This window comes from Argiope bruennichi, chromosome 10, assembly GCF_947563725.1.
Source record: "Argiope bruennichi chromosome 10, qqArgBrue1.1, whole genome shotgun sequence".
NCBI lineage: Eukaryota > Metazoa > Arthropoda > Arachnida > Araneae > Araneidae > Argiope > Argiope bruennichi.
This window is the reverse complement of record NC_079160.1, coordinates 59,027,693-59,049,115: the sequence shown is the minus strand read 5'-3', so window position 1 is coordinate 59,049,115 and position 21,423 is coordinate 59,027,693. Positions and strand designations below refer to the sequence as shown.

General features: G+C 28.8%; 1 protein-coding gene across 1 annotated transcript in view; it reads left to right on the top strand.

Moving 5' to 3' along the window:
• The window catches only part of LOC129987930 (probable ATP-dependent RNA helicase DDX5), a 41,761-nt gene that overhangs the window by 13,260 nt on the left and 7,078 nt on the right, over positions 1–21,423 (top strand). The window contains exons 6-12 of the mRNA XM_056095935.1: positions 514–588; positions 3,733–3,871; positions 3,968–4,128; positions 6,738–6,910; positions 15,459–15,504; positions 17,503–17,570; positions 18,786–18,847. Coding sequence (XP_055951910.1) covers positions 514–588; positions 3,733–3,871; positions 3,968–4,128; positions 6,738–6,910; positions 15,459–15,504; positions 17,503–17,570; positions 18,786–18,847 — 724 coding nt within the window. The remainder of the gene's footprint in view (positions 1–513; positions 589–3,732; positions 3,872–3,967; positions 4,129–6,737; positions 6,911–15,458; positions 15,505–17,502; positions 17,571–18,785; positions 18,848–21,423) is intronic.

Genomic DNA, 21,423 nt, shown 5'->3' with positions numbered 1-21,423 from the left:
ATCTAATGGTTTAGATTGTAAACAGTGCTACCAACAATTTCTGGTTTTATGATTTAAAAAAATCTGTTTATTTCCAATCATTTTTCTATTAGAATTTTATTTCTTTTCTTTCATGATTTATTTACAGTTTATCAGCTTTTAATCTTATTATTATTTTTTTTTGAATCATATTTTATATTTTTTGTCTTTTACTTAATTTGTGCTGAGTACTTTCTTTTGACTAGAAGAGGGCTTAATTTTCCCTTTTTTTTTTTTTTTTTGAAATAAAGTTTTTAAATCTGTTTTTACTCAAACATTACAAATTCAAAAGCAGAATAAAATTATTCAAACAAACATGGAAAAATTAAAGGCTATTTAAATTTTATGAACCCTTTTTTTGAAATTTCCTTGTTTATCTGTTAATTATGTTTTTCTGTTAAATATATATTATTAATATTATAAAACAGAAATTGCAACTGTAATTTTAAAGATGTTTTTCTTAATCCAATAATTAACAATGAAATTCTTTTCTAGTTTATTTTACCAGCAATCATTCATGCCTTAAATCAGCCGATAATGAAAATGGGAAGACATGAATGTAAACCTCAGGTTAGTGTAAAAAAATCTTATTTTTTAAATTAAACTGATACATATTTAAATAGTAATATAAATGTTAAAATATAATAATGTATTATCTTTTATTGTGTATTTCTTAGTATGCTTGTGCAATATAAAAAAAATCAGAGCAAGTTTATTCAAATCTAATAATCAATTAGTTTATCATTTGTAATTCTAAATGAATCGAGAAAAATTATTGTTCTAGAAATTTAATCTTAACATGAGGGTTTGCTAACATCACTGTGTGTACCTACAATTCCGCTACCAATAACTTTAATCATATCGAAATTTTAATTTTTTTTATTTTTTACATTGTTTTTATATATTTCTTAACTTTATCCTTGCAATGACAGAAAAACAGGTGCACTTACTGTGAGGTGGTTTGTATTTTACTGAATCAGAAATTAGGAGAGAAGAGCAAAACATTGATTTGGAAATTTTTGTGTCATTTGATTGTATATTTCCATTTTGTTAGAGATGTTACCTTTTGTTGGATATCGATGTACCTAACTTCATTTCATTTTGGTCTTTTTATGTACATATTTAATAGACTAAAAAAAAGAGGAGGAAGAAGAAATGTTGCATAAAAATGATAGAAATTTTTTGCTTAATTCTTGAAAGAGGAGGTGCTGAAAGCTCTTGAAAATTTTTATGATTATAATTACAGTTACAAAAAAATATATCTCATTTATCCACCAAAGGTTGAATACTGCAAAAAATGAAGCTGAATCATTTGATGCAGAGTCTATTCATGAAACAAGAAATGGAAATAAAAATTTAGACCAAAAAATATTTTGTTGCCATCTGCTAATATAGGTTTTAAAAGTGAAAGTAGTAGTACAATCATACCAGAGAATGCAGCCATTGCGACCATTGTGAATAAGCAGGATGAGGAAGTTCTATCAAAAGTGTGGAAAATGAAAGCTATGAAGAAGCCGCATATAATGGTTTAGTTTTTAAAGTAAGAAATGCTTCATCCTCAAGTGTTACAGGGTGATATCTCCAGCAGAATATTTTACCAGAAATAGTAGGACCAACTTTATATATAACTGGTTCTAGATCAGCGAGTGGAGAATGAAACACTTCACTGGCCTGAACACAGAAGCAGAGCATCACCATGGGCCCAGACAGTTATGCCTAATTAAAAAAAAAAAAAAAAAATTCATTTTAATATAATGACTTTAATTTTGCAAGTAACATTTGTAATATACTACTTATATGTATTAATGTATTACTACTTAATGTATTATCTTATATGTATTAATATAAAAACTGTAGCATTAATAGAAATGAATGAAACAAGCAGAGCACTCAATTTTTAACTATATTCATGAAAACAAATATTATACATATGAAAACAAAATTATAAATATGAAAGTTGTCTAATATTTCACTCTCACTTTTAGCTACAGTCAGCTGCTCACTTTCCCATATTCTTGTAACGGGAAAAAAACAAAGTAATCAGCAAGATTGTCGAAGTCCCTTTAAATCACACTTGTTCTTTTAGAGAGCCGTTTGTAATATATCTAGAAACACAGAACAGAAATCACTGCTCACATATGAAGATCAAATGCCATACATCTGTATTTCACTCTTTTCATCGTGTCAAGCAAAATAAAACTGATAAAAAAAACTTTCAAAATACTATGCATCGAACCTCAGAACTCAAAATTGCAAATGGCAAATCTATTCCTACATAAATAATAAGCATTCCATTCTTCAAATATCCACTCAGTCAATATATAAATAAAACGTAGGAACAAAACAAATCATGACCCTTCAAATGCCCAATTTTCTTGAAAAGAGGTGAACATGTGCAATTGTTTACATGTTTATATACCCAGGATCAAATAAAAAGTTTAGAAAAAGAGCTCAGAACCAAAAGTGAATATTAAAAGACAGCACTTTAGTCTTGGTCTACCCCACGACGACCTGCTTTTCCGAAAGGTAGTAAGGAGATCTCCAGGGAGAGAAGTCAACACTTTGTGAGATATTCTTCTAAATTGTAATGAAAGTACAACCTCCATCTGTTGCTTAAAATTTTTAATAAAACATTCCAAAAAGAAATTACGCCAGCGGGATTGTGGGCCGCTTGAGATGGAAAAGTTTGTCTTAAATACGATACAATGGGAAATGAAGAGAGAATTGAGTGATCACGTATATGTGATCATGGTACTGAATGGGTTAAAGAGATATAGATGGGAACACAAGTGTTGCATAAAGGTTGTTTAGCAACCAAAAGTATTGTTATTTGTCACTCAATAAGACACTTTAATTTCCCTACGATTCTTGTATGGCTTTGGCTGCTTAAAATCTGTTTTGAATTTATGGCCAAAATCTTGGTGTCCAATATGTTGTATTGAGATGATAAATTTCTGAAAATTTTGAATTATTTGCACTTTGATGTGAAATCAGCTGGATCTCAAAAATTGCAAATAGATCCATTTCTTTGTTTCAAATGGTTGAAATATATTTATAGAAAAACTTTATTTATAAGCTGAGTGGAACAGTAGATGAGATATTGTTCCTCATAAAGACATCAATTTATTCAATATATACCTAAAAAGTTGGATCAATTTGGCAATTTATTGGCAAAATTTTTTCATTCAAGGACTTTTACTGCAATACCGAAATAAACTTGATAACAGGCAATTTCTTTACTTCACTGAAATTAGTGAAATGAATAAGGACTATAGTAATAAGTTGTGTTGCTAATCATTAATTAAATTATTAATTTAAAAATATGAGATGAAGCTCTCTTCTAGTAAGGTTACTAAGAATGACAATATATCACTTATGTCTTATCAAGGTAAAAGGAAAGTTTTACACTTTCAAATTTTAAACATTTATATACTCAGTGATAACAATTTTATGTTCGTGAAACTTTCCCCCAATTTTAAATAACTTAAAAAATATTTTTAAGTGTATTTTAAAACAATACTTTTCATTATTTTAATCCTGGATTTATATATAAATGTCGCAAAAATATTAAATATTTTTTTGTTTGTTATTGATGCTGTTTAATTATAAACTAATTTTTAAAAGTAAGAGAGAAATTAAGCCTAAAACAGCATCTCACTAAAATGTTTTGGACTAGAAGTTTTAATCTCCTGTTTTTTCATTTTTTACTTTTAGGTTTTAGTTTTAGCTCCTACTCGTGAATTAGTGCAACAGATTCTCCAGGTTAGTGATAGATTTAGCCAATCCTGTCAGCTAAAAACTGCCTGTGCATATGGTGGTGCCTCCAAAAATTATCAACTTCGTCAATTGAAAGGTTAGATTTTCCAACCCATTATTGCCTCTGTTTTACAATACAGAATTTAGAAGACTAGATATAAAATATAACAAAATTTTTTTTTCCCATTTATAGGCGCTCGAATTTGTGTTGCTACTCCAGGAAGATTAATAGACTTTGTTTCAGAAGGATTAGTAAATTTGAATCATGTTACCTATTTGGTTATGGATGAAGCAGACAGAATGCTTGATATGGGATTTGAACCGCAAATACGCCAAATCGTTAATCAAATAAGAGTAAGTTCATTGTTTTGTCTACATATTAATTGCCAATTATGATTAATTAAAATTACTGAACCAAATCTCTCAAATATTGGTCTTAATTAAATCTTATAAATCATATTTTTACTTTTGCATGTTTAAAGTATACTAGGAAGAAATGAAATTATCAAGCTTGTGGTCAGTCTTTGATTTCTCTCTGAATTTGAAAAACATAGAATTTGGAAAATGTAAAGAATTATGTGGATGAAATTTGGTACACAGATTTATTAGCAGATTTGTATATGTGTATTGAAATTTGGACGAAATTGTATTTATAAATGCATTGAGCTAGAACAATGAAATTTAGTATGTGTTCTTAACACCAACTTTGTAGATCTATACAAAAATATGGGCAAAATCCACCCAAGGAAAATCTGTCTGTTTTATATGCATGTATATAGGATAACATTGAAATGCAAAAAATTATGCTGATGTAATTTGGTATAAAGATGTATCATCAAAATTGTTGATGCATAAAAATTTTTGGTGCAATAAAAAGATGCAATATGCTAGATAAATAATATTTGTTATGTGTCAAATTTTGCATCCAATTTCTGGAAAGAAAAGCATCCAAAATGTGTACACAGTTTTCTTTGTTGCACTATGAAGTATAATATGTGCCATACCACATGATCATTTCCAATATTTAGGATAGGTTGTACTCATGTTTGCATACTGCTTTGATTGGAGGTTTGTTACCTCTTTCTCTGTACTACCCAACTCTCTGCTTAAATATTGCTCAAGATATTTTTGGTTAATGCAGAAGATAGAAAAACAGAAAAGTAGGTACTTATTTGTAAAAATATACAAAAAAAGTTAAGAGGCAGAGCATTCCCATTGTTTTAATCATGGAATTCTTTTTATATACATCTGGTGTCAGGAACTATGTTTTAATTGAATTCTCTCTATATATATAATATATATATTCATATTCTAATCAGTAGATATTACTTGTAGTAATTGCTTAAGCTGCAGACCAAATTGATCAGTGCATCTAAAAGATCAGTACATCCAAAGTGCTTTAATAATTATACAATTCTGTTGATATACAGAGACAGTAGAAAGATCTAACTGCATTATTTCATTCATAGTATTTATTTGTTTTAATTAGAAACAGAGAAATTAAAAAAGTATACAGGATTGAAAAAAATATTTTTTATTTTTTGTACTTTCTTAAGAAGGTATTAAAGTTATTGAGATATCAAACATTTGTTGAATGCATCTTTGATTTAAATAATATTCAGTACAATACTGGTCTGTTCTTCATACGGGTCGAAAACCTTGTACTTGTACTATGGGCTGATAGTGGTTTTTCTTCTGTCTCCTCTTCATTGACATTGTTCTGATATTATACACCATCATCTTTTCATCTGTTCATTATATAGGTCTCCCCCCCCCCACTTCATATCTGTCCTTTAATTTCTGTGAATATTGAATTAAGTGTTATAATCGTCAAGAGGTCTGTTAACTTTTTGGGGAATTAGTATCATCCTCTCGATTGGTTCTGCAAAAATCTTCATACCAAACAATCTGGATATTGAAATTATTACTACAAATGAAATTATGATTATCTGTTAGAACTAGCAGATTTTCTATGTGTTTAGATATGGGAGATTCATTCTTGAGTATTTTGATCTGTACAGTTGATTGATTTTTACATACATGATCATCACAAGCAAAGTTCACTGTACTTAAAATCAATTAAATTTGGTGTATTTGAAGTAATGTGGATACTTTTCATAATTTTGTTATATCTTAAGTTTGTTGAAAAACAGAACAATGAATAACTGTTTTTGTATTTTATTTTTGAATAGTTATTTCATTCAATAACTTCAATAAGGTTTTAAAACTAATAATTATATATATATAATATATGTTAAAGTATTAACCAAATTAATAATAGAGAATCAAATACCTTTTGTTAACTAAATTGTTTGAATTTATTAACAGAATTTGAACATTCTGCATTTTATACTCAACTTATCAGATTAATGAAAACTGGCAAAGAAAAATGCTTTAAGAGCCAATTTTGGTATTTATTGCATATTTCAGATCTGCAATGTTAAACTGATGATATTATTATATGTTATATTTTTTATTAATACAAATTTTATAACTATTTTTATAATTCTATAACTATTATTATAATTATAATTATTTTTACATACTATAACATAATAATTAAGAATCATAATTAGTGTTATTGAAATTCTAGTTGTACTTTCCTTTGATTAAAACCTATGAATAAGATAAAAATTTCAATTGCCCCTGCAATATCTCAAAATTTTCTCTAAAATATCTTTAGTTACAACAGTTTAGTTTTAGTTAGTTAGTTTAGTTTCTTTAGTTTAATTTAGTTAATCAACTTAAACTTTAAAGCATCAAAATTTTTAATATATGATTTTAAAACTTATTACTTCAGTTATATCTAAATACCTACATGCATTTATTTAAATATGATTGTTACTATTTAAATTGTGTGTTCCCGTGTTTAATTTTATAACTGTGATGAAAAGTTTCTTTATGGGTTTATATATATATATTATCATTGATATGCTTTAATATAATGTTTTTCTGTATTTTAGCCTGATAGGCAAACTCTGATGTGGAGTGCAACATGGCCACGGGAAATTCAAAATCTTGCTGAAGAGTTTCTGCAAGATTATGTTCAGGTTACAGTAGGTAGTGGTGAGCTTGCTGCAAATCCAAATATTCAACAAAACTTCTATGTAGTGAACGAAATTGAAAAGGAAGATAGGTACTTTTTTTTTTTTTGTCCAATTTTGTATTTTCTTGTGATTTAAAAAAAGTTTTGAAGGAAATGTAATATAATAAAGTTATCTCTAATAATAATATAAATATGTGTGCGTTGACAACCCATAGACAAACCATTTGACCTGTATCTATCAAATTTTGCACATTAATACCTTAGGGATAGGAATGTACACCTTAGAGTGGCCTTTTTAAAAAAATTTTAATTAATTAAAAGATAAACTGAATTTTTGTATTTTTCTGCAATAACTTCCGAAAAGATTGTACAATATGAATTTTATGCTTTTAAATAATTTAAGAAATTGTCTTTTTAATTATACCAATTAAATAGTCATACAAAATTTTTTCTAAATTTAAGCAATTTATTTATTTTCTAATTTGCAACAAAAGTTTATATTATTGACCTGAAATTCAAATAATCTTCATTGTTTCATTCAAATATTTAATTACATGAATTTCTTCAATTACTGAAAGCTAAAAAAGAAGAATTCTGTTAATAACTGTGTTGTTACTAAGATGAGTAAAAAAAAAAAAAAAAAAAATTTATGAAACTGTAAAAATTAGAAGGTAGAGGAAATGTACATTTATGTTTTTAATAGTGATATGATCACCTTTAGAAAGGTCCATTTACTCAGTAAACAGATGTAAATCAATTAAAATAATACGGTTCTAATGTCTGTCAGGTCAGCAGATTCATGGTCATAAATTTATATCTAAATGATTTATCTGAAATTAAATATAAGCAATATTCCCCTAATGTGCCTAATAAATGAAAACTTAAATAAATAACCACAATTACTTAATATGAAATCCCTTTTTTTTTATCTAGTGCTTCATTTCCTGGTTTATTACATACCCAGATTAGAAAAATAATTTTATTAATGAGAGTGGAATGGCTGTTCACAAACACAGTAGATATTAATTGGTGCACTTGAAGAACTGGTAGAATATATGTAATACATACTGCTCAGTATTCTTAGCTGACCAGCTCATAACTGCATTTCAGTTCAAAATATTAAATGTTACTGGATTTTCCTTGAAATGAAAATTATCTAATTTATTGCTTATTTCCTTTTTAATATTAAACTTTTAACTTTTGATTATTTCCATCATAACAGATAAAACTATAGAATAGAATTTGCAATAGGCATTTTCGCACTCTGAAAAGAATCTATTTGAACTGATTTTTAAAAGTTATGTGCAAGTATTTGTAGAAGTTTACATTTGCTTAATAATTTACTTCCAGAAAGTTGTGAGAAATAATAAGTTACTTTTTAATATCTATATATACAGTGGTGGCCAAAAGTGTGGACATTTTTTGAAAGTTTCATGTTTTTCAAATTGCGTGCTTGTAGAATATATTAATTTTCACTTAAATACAAATGTTTATATATGAAATTGAAGGTAATTTAATGTAGAATTTAATAACAAAAACAGTATTACAATATCTGTATTACAAAAAAAGTTACGCTCATTTTAGTAAGATGTATCTTAGATTTGCATTTTTTTTAAAGTGATACGTACACAATCAATACTTAGTAGGATAACCCTTATTTTTTAAGACAGCTTCACAGCATCTTTTCATCGAGTGAACGAGTGTTTGGGGTTAATCTTTGGTAATCACATGGTGCCAAGAATCAATTTTAGATTCAATAAGTTGTCTTTTATTGGATGGACATTTTTTTCGTACAAGAATTTTCAAATGTCGCCACAAATTTTCAACTGGATTGAGATCAGTGCTGTTCCCTGGCCATGGTAATACATCTATGCCTTTATTTTGAAACCATGCTTTGCATACTTTTGCTGTGTGTCATGGAGCTTAATCCTGCTGAAAAATAAATGGTGCTTTGTTGGGGAAGAAATCCTTGATGGAAGGTATAAGTTTTGGTTCCAGGACAGTTTCGATGTATTTTTTGGCATTCAGGATGCCATCAATCACTTGAATGTGGCCCACACCATCTGCAGACATACATGCCCAAATCATGGCATTTGTTGTGGTTTTTATAGTTGCTTCAATGCAATCAGGATGAAGCGCTTCACATACTCTACATCTCACGTATTTTCTACCATCACTACCAAAGAGCGATATTTTAGTCTCATCGCTCCAGATTACTTGCTTCCATTGATTTTCTGACCATTTAATGTGTTCTTTTGCCCACTTAACTCGTTTTTCGCGTTGCTTTTGATTTAAATATGGTTTTTTCCTTGGAATTCTAGCTTGTAGTCCAAATCCAGATAACCTTCTTCTTATTGTTCTTGAACTTACTGCAATACTCGCTGCATTCATTTCACATCTAATGGCACCTGATGAAATTTTTCTATCTTGAAGGCATAGCCGTTTAATTTTTCTATCGGCAGTAGCACTTGTGCATTTTTTTCCCGGCCTGATTTGGCCTTATTTTCCATTGATTTCGTTTTTTCATAACGTAAACAGAACTTTCATACACCAGAACAAGTCACTGAACCACCAACTTGTCTTGCAATTTCAGCATAAGAGAGGCCATTTTCTCTCAATATGACAATTCGGCTTCTTTTTGTAGATGTCCAATCATATCTTCTTGTTGGTGACATTGTTTAAAATTGGTTTAGTTAAAAAAAGGACTTAAAATATTCAAAAACAGCAATACTCTATTTAATTGTACTAGTATGCATCATTCTGCAAAATATTTCCACAACAATAGCTCTTTTACCATCCAAATAACCTAAACTATAGTTACAGACATTTGATGTGTCCTCAGAACAGTGTTTGTGATTGGCTAGTACGCTTTTATTACAAAACACATCATTATTCAAAACAATTTGCGTTTTTTTGTTCTGCTAAAATGAACATAACTTTTTTTGTAGTACAGATATTGTAATACTGTTTTTGTTATTAAATTCTACATTAAATTACCTTCAATTAGCTATATAAACATTTGTATTTAAGTGAAAATTAATATATTCTACAAGCACGCAAAGTTGAAAAACATGAAACTTTCAAAAACTGTCCATACTTTAGCCACCTCTGTATATATATATATATAATATCATTTTCAGCTTATACTTTTTTGTTACTTTTTATAAATTTTGATATAAATTTGTTATAAGTAATTTTTGATTTTATGAAACTTTTTGAAATTGTAAAAATGTTTTTTTTTTTTTTTTTTCTTTTCCCCTTTTGCAAAACATGTATTGATTGTTCAGTTTGGAAAGATTTTTTATTAGTCTGTAAGATGTTTCAGAATGATTGTTCAATTATTTGCTGGGAAGTCTATCCTGTACTGATGGATAAATCTTACTCAAGAATTTGGATTATTCGGGGATGTACTGTAGAAGTGTATTCGGCCTTATTGGGATGGCAAAACAACAAAAAGGAAGCAGTACACTATTTTATGGGGAATGTCTAATGAGATGTTACTTTGTAATGCTTCATCCATGAATATCTAATAAGTTCTCTCACCATATGATATACCATTAATAGAAGATATGAACCAACCAAATTATCTGAAGATATCTTTCAAAATACTGATACATTACTTATGACAATTAAAGCTAGTAGTTATACACCATCCCTTGACAATGTAGTTTCATTTTACTTATATTACAGCCTATTAATTTGTTGTGTTCGTGCATCAACAAAAATAAAATGCAGACAACGTACTATAAAACTAAATATTACATATAGATAATATTGTCAAATTTACATCAACTTATTTTCCTTCAACATTCTAGCATCGTTTTTTAAACAACAAGTTCCAAAAGTATCACTGTTGCCAATCTGAATTTTACAACTATTTACAAAATAAAATTTATAATTATTAAAATAATCGTTAGCTACTTTTAAATAAAATATTTACGATTTATGCCGCAACATATACTCCCCTACCAGTAACGAACGTTACGTTAGAAAGTAGGAAGTAAATATTTTAGTAGTAGCATAAAAGGAGGAAAAAAAGTCAACATTTAAATTTTGAATCTCAATGGCGTCTTAATGATTCTACCAGTTCGAGATTGTCTTAAGGCTGGTTTAAGATCAGGTTGAGATACAGTTTCCTTGGTTTGAATCTTAGCTGGTTAGGACGCAGGTGTAATCTTCACACAAGTTGGAGTTGCAAGCTGCTCTTCAGGATTTTCTTGTGGTAGTAGATACGCTGGCTTTAATCTGTCTATAGTTACATTCACTTCTTTATTCTTTATCCTCAGAGTAAAATATTTTGGTGTACGGCTGATAACAAAATATGGACCTTCATAAGGGGGTTCGAGTGGCTTTCGTACTCTATCAATGCGAAGGAAAACGTGAGAAGTTGATTCTAAATCTTTGTGCACAAATATTTTTGGATGACTTTTTTGTTGAGTTTCTTTTGGTCTCATCAATTCCATAACATTTTGTAAATCATTTACAAATGTTCCTGGTGACATATGTGGTATATTTGCATCAAAGAATTCTCCAGGAAGTTTGATATTCTCTCCATACACCATTTCTGCTATTGTATAATTAGTATCGTCGTGGATCGCAGTTCGTAAACCCAAAAGTACTGTTGGTAACGTTTCACTCCAAGATACATTATTGTGGGCTTTTAAAGCAGCCTTTATCGATCTATGTAGTCTTTCTACCTTTCCGTTACACTGCGGGTGATAGGCTGTAGTATGTGAAAGCTTAATGCCGCAGATTCTTGACAGATTTTGAAATATCTCGGATGAAAATTGGGTTCCACGATCAGTAATAAGCTTCCAAGGTACTCCAAATCTTGCTATCCAGTTGTTATAAAAAGCTTTTGATATTGTTTCCGCAGAGATGTTTTCCAGCGGAATAGCTTCCATCCAGTTCGTGTATCTATCTATACATGTTAGACAGTAGGTGTTACCATTTGAAGGTGGTAGTGGACCTACAATATCGATATGTATTTCTCGAAATCTTCCTGATGGTTTTTGAAATTCACCCAATACTGATTTTGTATGGCAGGTTATTTTAGACTTTTGGCATGGAATACACGACTTCGCCCACTGCTGGACATCTTTCTTAATATTTGGCCATATAAATTTTGAAGAAATTAATTTTACTGTTGATTTAATTCCCGGATGAGACAATCCGTGAAATTGATGAAATATCTTCATGCGAAAATGTTTTGGAATATAAGGTCTAATATGCTGTGTTGAAGTATCACACCATAAATATTTTCCAGATGGAAGGGGATATTTTTAAAATGACAAACTCGTAGATTTTTGACAGGTTCGAAATTCATCATCTTGTACTTGTTCCTTGGCAATTAGTTCATAATCTATTAAGGCAATTTCCTCAATTCTTGATAAAGTATCCGCTACCACGTTACTTTCTCCTGTAATGTATTTAATTTCTGTTGTGAATTCTGAAATATATTGAAGTTGTCTAATTTGGCGTGGAGATGCTTTATCGGATTTTTGCAAAAATGCGTAGATTAATGGTTTGTGGTCAGTATACACTGTGAATTTTCTTCCTTCTAGAATATGTTTGAAATATTTAATGGATAAATAAATTCCGAGAAGTTCCCGATCGTATGCACTGTAATTTTGTTGTGCGTGGTTAAGCTTCTTGGAAAAAAATCCAATTGGTTTCCATCTACCATTTTCAAGTTGTTGTAGAACTGCACCCACTGCTGTATTGGAAGCATCTGTGCACAATGAAAGAGGTAATTCAGGATTTGGGTGAGATAGCACAGCAACATTTGCCAAATCTTTTTTACATTTTTCAAACTGCTCAATGGCTTCCTTGTTCCAAGTTATTTTCCAATTATCTTTTTTCTTTGCTCCTTTTAAGTATTCGTGTAAAATGGCTTGAGTACTAGCGGCGTTCTTCAAAAAACGACGGTAGAAATTAACCATTCCAAGGAAAGTCCGTAGTTGATGAATAGTTTCTGGCAGTTTAATATTGAGAATTGCTTTAACTTTTTCAGGAAGAGGTTTTGATCCTTCACTTGTAATTAAAAATCCTAAAAATTCCAGTTCTTTAACTCCAAAAATAGATTTAGAAATATTAAGTCTCAATCCATATTTTTGCAATCTATCAAAAACTAATTTTAAGTGTTTTACGTGTTCTTCTTCTGTATTCGACGCAATTAAAACATCGTCTAAATATGGGAAAACAAAATTTAGTCCTCTAAATACCTCATTGATAAATCTTTGAAAGGTGGAAGGAGCATTACGCAAACCAAAACTCATTACATTAAATTCATACAAGCCGAAGGGTGTTATAATAGCAGTTTTTTTCTTATCAGCTTCATTGATCAGAATTTGGAAATATGCTTTATGCAAATCAATTTTAGAAAATATTCGAGTATTCTTTAAAATGTGGTTGAAATCTTCTAATCGAGGTATAGGGTAACGATCTGGTATGGTTTGAGCGTTCAAACGTCGATAATCCCCACATGGTCAGAAGGAACCATCTTTCTTAGGCACCATGTGAAGAGGGCTGGACCATTGTGATTTAGATGGTCGAATAATATCATTTTCTAACATGTATTGAAATTCCTGTTTTGCTATATGTAATCGCTTGGAATCCAGTTGTCTAGCTTTGGAATAAGTAGGTTGTCCTTTTGTTGTGATAAAATGCTCAACATCATGTTCAAATTTAGATACTGTTAAATTAGGTTTAGTTAAATTTGGATATTGTTGTAACAAATTAGCATATTTAGAAGTTTTATCCAAAGTACTAATAACATCATCAACAGATATTGTTGTTACGTGGTGTCGAACGGACAGATTAGTTATTCCATCAATAAGTTGTTTGTTATGAATATCTATTAAAAGCTTAAATTAATTCAAAAAGTCAGCTCCTATTATTGCTTTATCAACTTTAGCTAATATAAAAGGAAATTTAAATTCTCTTCTAAGTCCTAAATTTAAGTTCAAAATTTTAATTCCATAAGTAGGAATTTCTGTTCCATTCGCCGCATATAGTTTAAAATCATCTGTTGTTTTATTTCGATGAGTTGCAGGAATAAGACTAACATCAGCTCCTGAATCCACTAAGAACCGCAGTCCTGTGTTTTTGTCCTTTACAAATAAACGAAACTTGCGGCTTTCATTAATATCAGCAACAGCGGTAGCCGCTAATCCTGTTGCATCTTGGAGTTTCCCGCCTTTTCGCTCCAAGCACATGGCGAGTAACATTTATCAGGTCGGCAACGATCGCCAAATTTAAAATCATAAAAACAATATTTACATTTCTGGTTAAATCGCTTAGTTGAACGACTGCAGCTTCGAGATATATTCCGGCGATGATTTATAAATTTGGATCTAGAACGGTCATTTATTTGCAGTGAATCAATTTTTTGTTCTAAAGCAGCTATTCTTGCAAATAAAGCATCAGTATAGTTAACATTTGGCGAAACAGCACAAACTTCCTTTTCCGATTTCATCTCATGAATTTTATCAGCCATCGTAGCCAGTTTGTCTAAACCTTCTTCACTTACAAGAAGAATATTTCGAATAAAATCAGGCATTTTATCCAGCCATAAAGATTTCAACACTTTTTCTGAAAAATCGTCCGCTCCTAAATTTTTCATCTTCTGCAAAAGCTGACTTGGCTTGTTATCGCCAAGGTCTATTCCAGTAACTATGCGCTGAATTCTCTTGTTTTCACTTTCTTTGAACATATTTAAAAGTCTTTCTTTCGCCAGGGCATATTTATTAGGCTTAGTGTCCTTAATAATATCCCATATATGCTCAACATATTTCGGTTCAAGCTGGGAAACCAAATAGTTGAATTTAGTTTCTTCAGTAGAAATTTTATTTATTTCAAACTGAGCTTCAACTTGATAAAACCAAATGTCTGGTTTTTCACACCAAAATGGTGCAATTTTTATGCTTACTTTATTTGCTTCGGCATCCATAACAGTAGTTGTTTCAGTCGTAGAATGTTCGCTATCCGTTGTCATCGTAAAACCAGGGTCACCAATTGTTGTGTTCGTGCATCAACAAAAATAAAATGCAGACAACGTACTATAAAACTAAATATTACATATAGATAATATTGTCAAATTTACATCAACTTATTTTCCTTCAACATTCTAGCATCGTTTTTTAAACAACAAGTTCCAAAAGTATCACTGTTGCCAATCTGAATTTTACAACTATTTACAAAATAAAATTTATAATTATTAAAATAATCGTTAGCTACTTTTAAATAAAATATTTACGATTTATGCCGCAACAAATTCATTGTTGCAACAACCTCATTAGCTGCTGCTCTTTGTGGTCTTATGTTTATGCATTAAATGTTTTGCATTTTTGACTTATTTTGATATTATTTAAAAAAATTTCATAGTTAACAATTTATACCATACTATATTATACAATATATTTAATGTTATTGAGTGATATAAATAATTATTAGAGTGCTAAATCAAATAATTACTTTTATTGGTTATTATTTATACTGAATAATCACATTGGCTATAAGATAAATGCATTATTTTAGTGGCAATTTATCATTATGCTACTTAAAATATTTTTCAAACATTTTTTGATGTTAATTGATAGCAAGAAAAATGACTGATTTTTTTTTTTTTTTAATACAGGATTGTCTCCTTGTTGAATGAATTGATGTCTCAAGAGGCAAACAAGGTGAGTAAATTATTTCTAAAATTTCAGACATTAAATTCATTTATCTTCCCTCCCCCTTTGTGTATGAATGTGTGTATTGTCTTTTGTGTATGAATGGATGTTAAGTTTTGTTAAACTTTCTCCAGAGCTTCCATTATTTCTATTTTGTGGAGTGGGGTTTGGTCCATATTCTCAACAGTGGTGTTTGATCCATCCTTATCATCGCTCGAATTGTTTTGCTTTTCATCTAAAAATGTAGGTGTTAAAGCTTCTACAGTTGCTTGTGAGTAGGAAGATCTAATGGTTCCAGATTGAGGATTTCTTCTGATTTTTGTGTTTGCTCTGAATCCTGGATGTTTGACACAATGTGAAAACACTTTGTGATGAAACAGAACACCAACTTTTGTCTGCATAATGAATCATATATAAAACTAAAGCTTTTATGAGAATCTGTTATAAGCATTTTTTATACTTTGATTTAAAATCACAAATTGTCCCTTGATCTAAATGCTGAAGAAGTGCAGTTACAAATTTGGAGGGGAAAAAACAATTTCTATAGCTTATTAAGTTTTGGGTTAGTTGTGGTCCTTACAGTTGTTGGAAATGATGAATACATTACTTTTCTGATTCAAAAACTGAGAATCCAGTTCATAAATATGTCACTCCCAAGTCATTGCAGTCATCTATACAAATGAATTTGCTTTATATTCAACTGGTAGGGGTTTAAAATTTTTAAAGCAGCATGGCTTTTTGTTTTCACTTTTATAATTTGTTTTAGTTTCTCATTTTAAAACTCTATTTAGTTCCAAGCAGAAGTGTCAGGTTTTGTTTGCGTGCTTTTTCAGAAGTGCATTTTTAACCCTTAAAGGTTAGTTATATCAACCAAGAGTTGCATCAAACCAAGATAAAATGTCCTTCAGAACTGCTCTTCGAATCTTATGTAGCATCACTGTTCAACAGCTTATTTTTCTCTGGAAATTGTTATTTTAAAACGGCATTGTCTGTCTTTGAAATGTTCCTGCCAACCACTGCTGCTGCTAAAATCTTTAATGCTCAATTCCTCAGCATTGCTCTTTTTCTTTGAGAATCGTGATAGAAATTGACATATTTTACGCTTTGGCACATTTTAGCTCTTGAACTAAAACCTTCTCAATCTCATCAAACTTCGTTTCCCCAATTCTCTTTCTTTTGTCTTTGCTGTCAGCTTCTTCAATGACTTGTTTCAATGAAAGTATATCGTTTAATGTTGGCCTAGGAATATGGTGTTTTTTGGCAAAAGTTGTTTTTGAAGCCTTCGATTTTTTTAAAAAGAGCAATTATTTTTTTAAAAAGATAGTGAGGTAAGGTGGTTTTGCTTTTTTGGCATGTTAAAAACATAACCAAATTACGAAATTCAAAGAGAAAAAATAGCACTAATAGTAAGGCTTTCTATGAAATGAAATCACACTCAAGAGTGCTTTAAAAAAATTCGTGTACATTCAAAATAGATGCTGTAAGAAGTGTGCTTTAAATGATTAGCAGCGAAAAATATGGTACATGTGAATATAAAATTTCCACAAATCCAAATGCCAAATGAAGGTGCTGTATAGAAATGCTTATCAACAATAGGGGAATACTGAAGTTTTGTTGAAGTGACAAGTGTGGTTGAAAACTCCCCATAGAAGCTTGACTTTCTTGAATTGAAATGGCGGAGCTGAAATCTCAACATGACTAGCATGAAAAATGGAGAAGGAAGATGTTTTGGGCCGTTTTTGAAAATAATGAATTATTTAGAATAGAATTAAATTTGGTGATGGGTAAACAGGATTTTTACATCATAGTGTATGAGGCAAAGGAAATCTAAGATTAACTGAGTGATGGCTTAACTAGATTATTGAGGTTTTACTACATATATCAAGATGAACTACAAAATCTATTTTATTATCTCACATTTGTAATGTCGTTTGTTATGTGTATATTTTTAAAAATCTTGCACTTTCATGAATTTTATTTTACAACATATACTGGATTCTTTTTTAGGTGCTGGTGTTTGCACAGACCAAAAGAAAAGTCGATTATTTAGGAATGCTTTTAAATCAGAAACTAAAGTATGTATTTGTGAACTTTGTTTTTATCATTTTTAATGATTAATAAATTTTTTTTGAAGTTATAAAATTGTTTGCAAAGTTTATAATTAATTTTAAAAAAGCAAAATTTTAATATTTTTATTCTGAGAAGTACTTTGATGTGGGTTCCCTATTCCCACATCATAGATACATGATGCTGATGCATTTTATTGTTAAAACTAAAATATGTCTATATAGATGGGCTGTTATTTTTTAAATAATTCAGATACAATTTTCACAGATTAGCTAATGAATGTAGAAAATTTCATACATATTGCCAGAGTTGTTAAGAAATTAAAAAATATATATATATATAATGCACTTTAGATGCAAATATATTGTGGAAATTTTGTTTCCTTACAGTGCGATCTTTTCTATCCATCATATTCACAAACCCTAAAATTAGAAATGATTACTTAAATTAGTTTGAAACAAATAGTGATCCAATAACAGAGAGAAAGGAGACATGATACAGGTTTAGAATAAAAAAAGTCTGAATTTCATAAAAAAAAAAAAAAAAAAAAAAAAAAAGAATTCTTCCAAACATAAACACTGAGAAGTAAAATAAATATGGTTAAATAAATAATAAAATGAATAAATGTATACAAAAAAATTAATCGATCTTATGTATATTAAAATTTAATTCTGACAAGATTCTATTTTTATAGTTTATTGCTTTGAATTGAATTTTTACAGAACTGATACATTAAGATTTCAGTTATGAGGCATATTGAGTATTAACTGTCAAATAAATTTCATTTCTCTTCCTGAGACTTGTTTTCCTATCATTTTCAGATTCCTTTGTTATGATCTTTTCCTCTATATGTTTCACTAGATTTCTCTAATAATATACTCGAATAACACTATTTATTGCAATTTTGTTGAGAAGTTATCCTTAAGATTGTGTTTTAAGAGACTTATTGTATCAATTAAAAGATATTCCTTAACTGTCATAAATAATTGTAGTTAGCTTCTTGTATTTTGTATGGTTTTAATATAGATGCAAAATATTGTTTCAGTGCTCGAAGTTTTAAATGCATTATTCAATAGTAATGTTGCATACTATTATTCCTTTAAAAATTGTATTTTATGCAACAGGGCTCTCTGTAGTGTTTCTAATATATTAGATTGGCCAACAGTTTTTAAAACAAGTAATAATTAAATTTTTTTTCTTATAAAATTCTTTTATCCTTTCAGCCATCCAGTTATGTGCATTCATGGAGATGTATCACAAAATAAACGTGATTATGTTTTACATAGTAAGTAACTGAGAAATTTATCTTTACATTGCTTTTTCATGAACTGATTTTTTTTCCTTCTTTTACATTGATGTGATTTTTTAAAAAAAAATGAAATTGCATTCTTAAGGAATTTTAGCGCATTTATAACAAGTTTTTCTGTATGCGAAAAATATTAAACAATTTTATTTTTGATTCTAATATATATTCATGCTTTTAAATCTTTTTATCATCTGAATTTTACAGGACAAAGTTACTTAGTAATTTGTTACTCAATCTATTTGATATTTTAAATTTAGAATTCTTATTTAAAACTGCCTGATTATTTTGTATAATTTCTGTTTTGATCATATATTGACAAAAATTACTAAATTTATTTTAGTAAGAATCTTAAAACTAACTTTTTACTTATATCTATGTGGATTCCCGCTCCCTTTCTGTCCTCGGAAAACATAATCATTCTATATATGTTATTGAATAATTTTTTTTACTTATTAATATGTAAAAATATATTTGCCCTCATGTTTGGGAAGGTGCATTTTTTTGTAATTAATTTTTCATTTCAATTCGTGATGTGCTGGAAGTTTGCTAGATTTTACACTTACGTGTTCCTCATGACAATACGCTGTTTTGTTATTTTCTTTGCTTGATTGATTTAATAAAAGTTTGATTCCGTACAAGTATTGCTGCTTAGTAACGAATTGGAGGGGGGGGGGATATATCCATAATGTTTATATTTTTAATATAAACTATTTTTTAAATGTTTTAATAATTTAAGTAAGTTAAAATATTTTTTACTTTTTAGTTCATTTGCAAAAGTGTATTTTTGAAATCTATTTTCATTAAATTTATTTCTCATATTTAATTATTAATTGAAATTTATGGTGCTATAGTAAATACTAGAATTTCTATTTTATACAAATGTGTGTTCAATGGTGGACTTTTTTATATCATTTTATGGAGATATTAAAAGCCTTGCAGATTATTCATTTCATAACATATAAAAATGAAGTGATAGTTACATTCTTGAAAAAAAGATAAATCCTATATTATTATTAATCAAGCATTTAGCATCCTTATTTAATGACTGATCTTGCACTATTATTCAGAACAAATGAGATAAAAATTTTGCTTTTGAACTATTCATTTACAGTTTATTGCAAATACAATTTTGGGACATTAAATTATAAGATAAATTGCAGTAAGTTAAAATCTTTAATAGCCACTAGAATTAAACATGAAAATATAGACTGTTTCAAAGATGAGATTGGAGAATCATATTAGCTAATTGATTGATTAAAATGACATTTTAATTTGTTTATGTTTAAGAGATTTCAGTAGTTCTGTGATTTTATACTTATTCCATTTCTTAAGATTAAAAAAAAGGAATAATTTTTTTAAAAATATGCCACTTATATTGGAGTTTTTTTCACACATTCTAAATTGTTTTCTTATTTGATTACAAACCTCATCCTTGCTTGCATAGCGCTTAACTAAATGTTGAACATAAGAAGAAATTAGGGTAGATAAAAGACAGGTAACTCCGAGGGAATTGCAAATGTTAAGGTTTCTGCGTCGATTGATTTTGCAGAGGAAATATGTGTTTGTTTTTTGAATTGATCTGATTATATATTTCAATATTATCATGCTTTTTTTTTTTTGACATTTTGCATTTATTTATGCAAAATACGTTAGCTATTTTAAATCTCCCTATAAGATTAAAATAATAAATAAAAAAATTAATGATGACCCAGCATTAATCAGAAATAATATTTACCTCCTGTGACATTTTATCCATTGTAATAAATTTGGTTGATATTACTACTTGAAGATGGATGTGTTTTTTGGCATTTTACAAGTTGGATAGTTTATCTAGAAAACTATCACATTTGGTCCAGACATACTTTGAATGGTAAAAATGTATACCTCGGATCGATTAAACAAAATTTTTAATTCGAAGTTTAATTAATTGAAAAATAAGATTTTGATGTGTGTTTTTTCACGATATTTTCCAAAATTATTCTTTCACAAAAATAACTTTTCAACTGTTTTAAATTCCCAAAAATTATTTGCCATAAAGTTCTTTAGTCATTTAATTATCTTGTAAATTTATTTTTAAGTATATTTCGTTGTTTTGAATGAAACTGAAATCATTTAAATTTTTTCATAAAATATTTGATTGAGTGATTTTCTTCTATTATTGAAAATTAAGCAGGAATCTTTTTAGTATTTTTGTGGTTTCCAAATGAATAAAAATAAATGAAGTGACAATATCCCCAAATTTAGAAGATGAACCAGATATAATAGTGCTATGATATCATGGAATTCGTCACCATTAGAAAAATTCATATACAGAATGGATAAAATATATGTTGACTATTAAAATAGCATGATTTTAATGTCTGACAATTTAACATAATCATGGATATGAAGCTTTATATAAACAATTTAATTGAAATTAAATACAACTATTATCTTGCGAACCAGCTGGTTACTGAAGGTTACTAGTTATGAATAAATTTATTATAGAACATGTAAGAAAATAAAACAATATTTACATATTCTACTAACTCATATATTAAATTGTGTTTAATAAG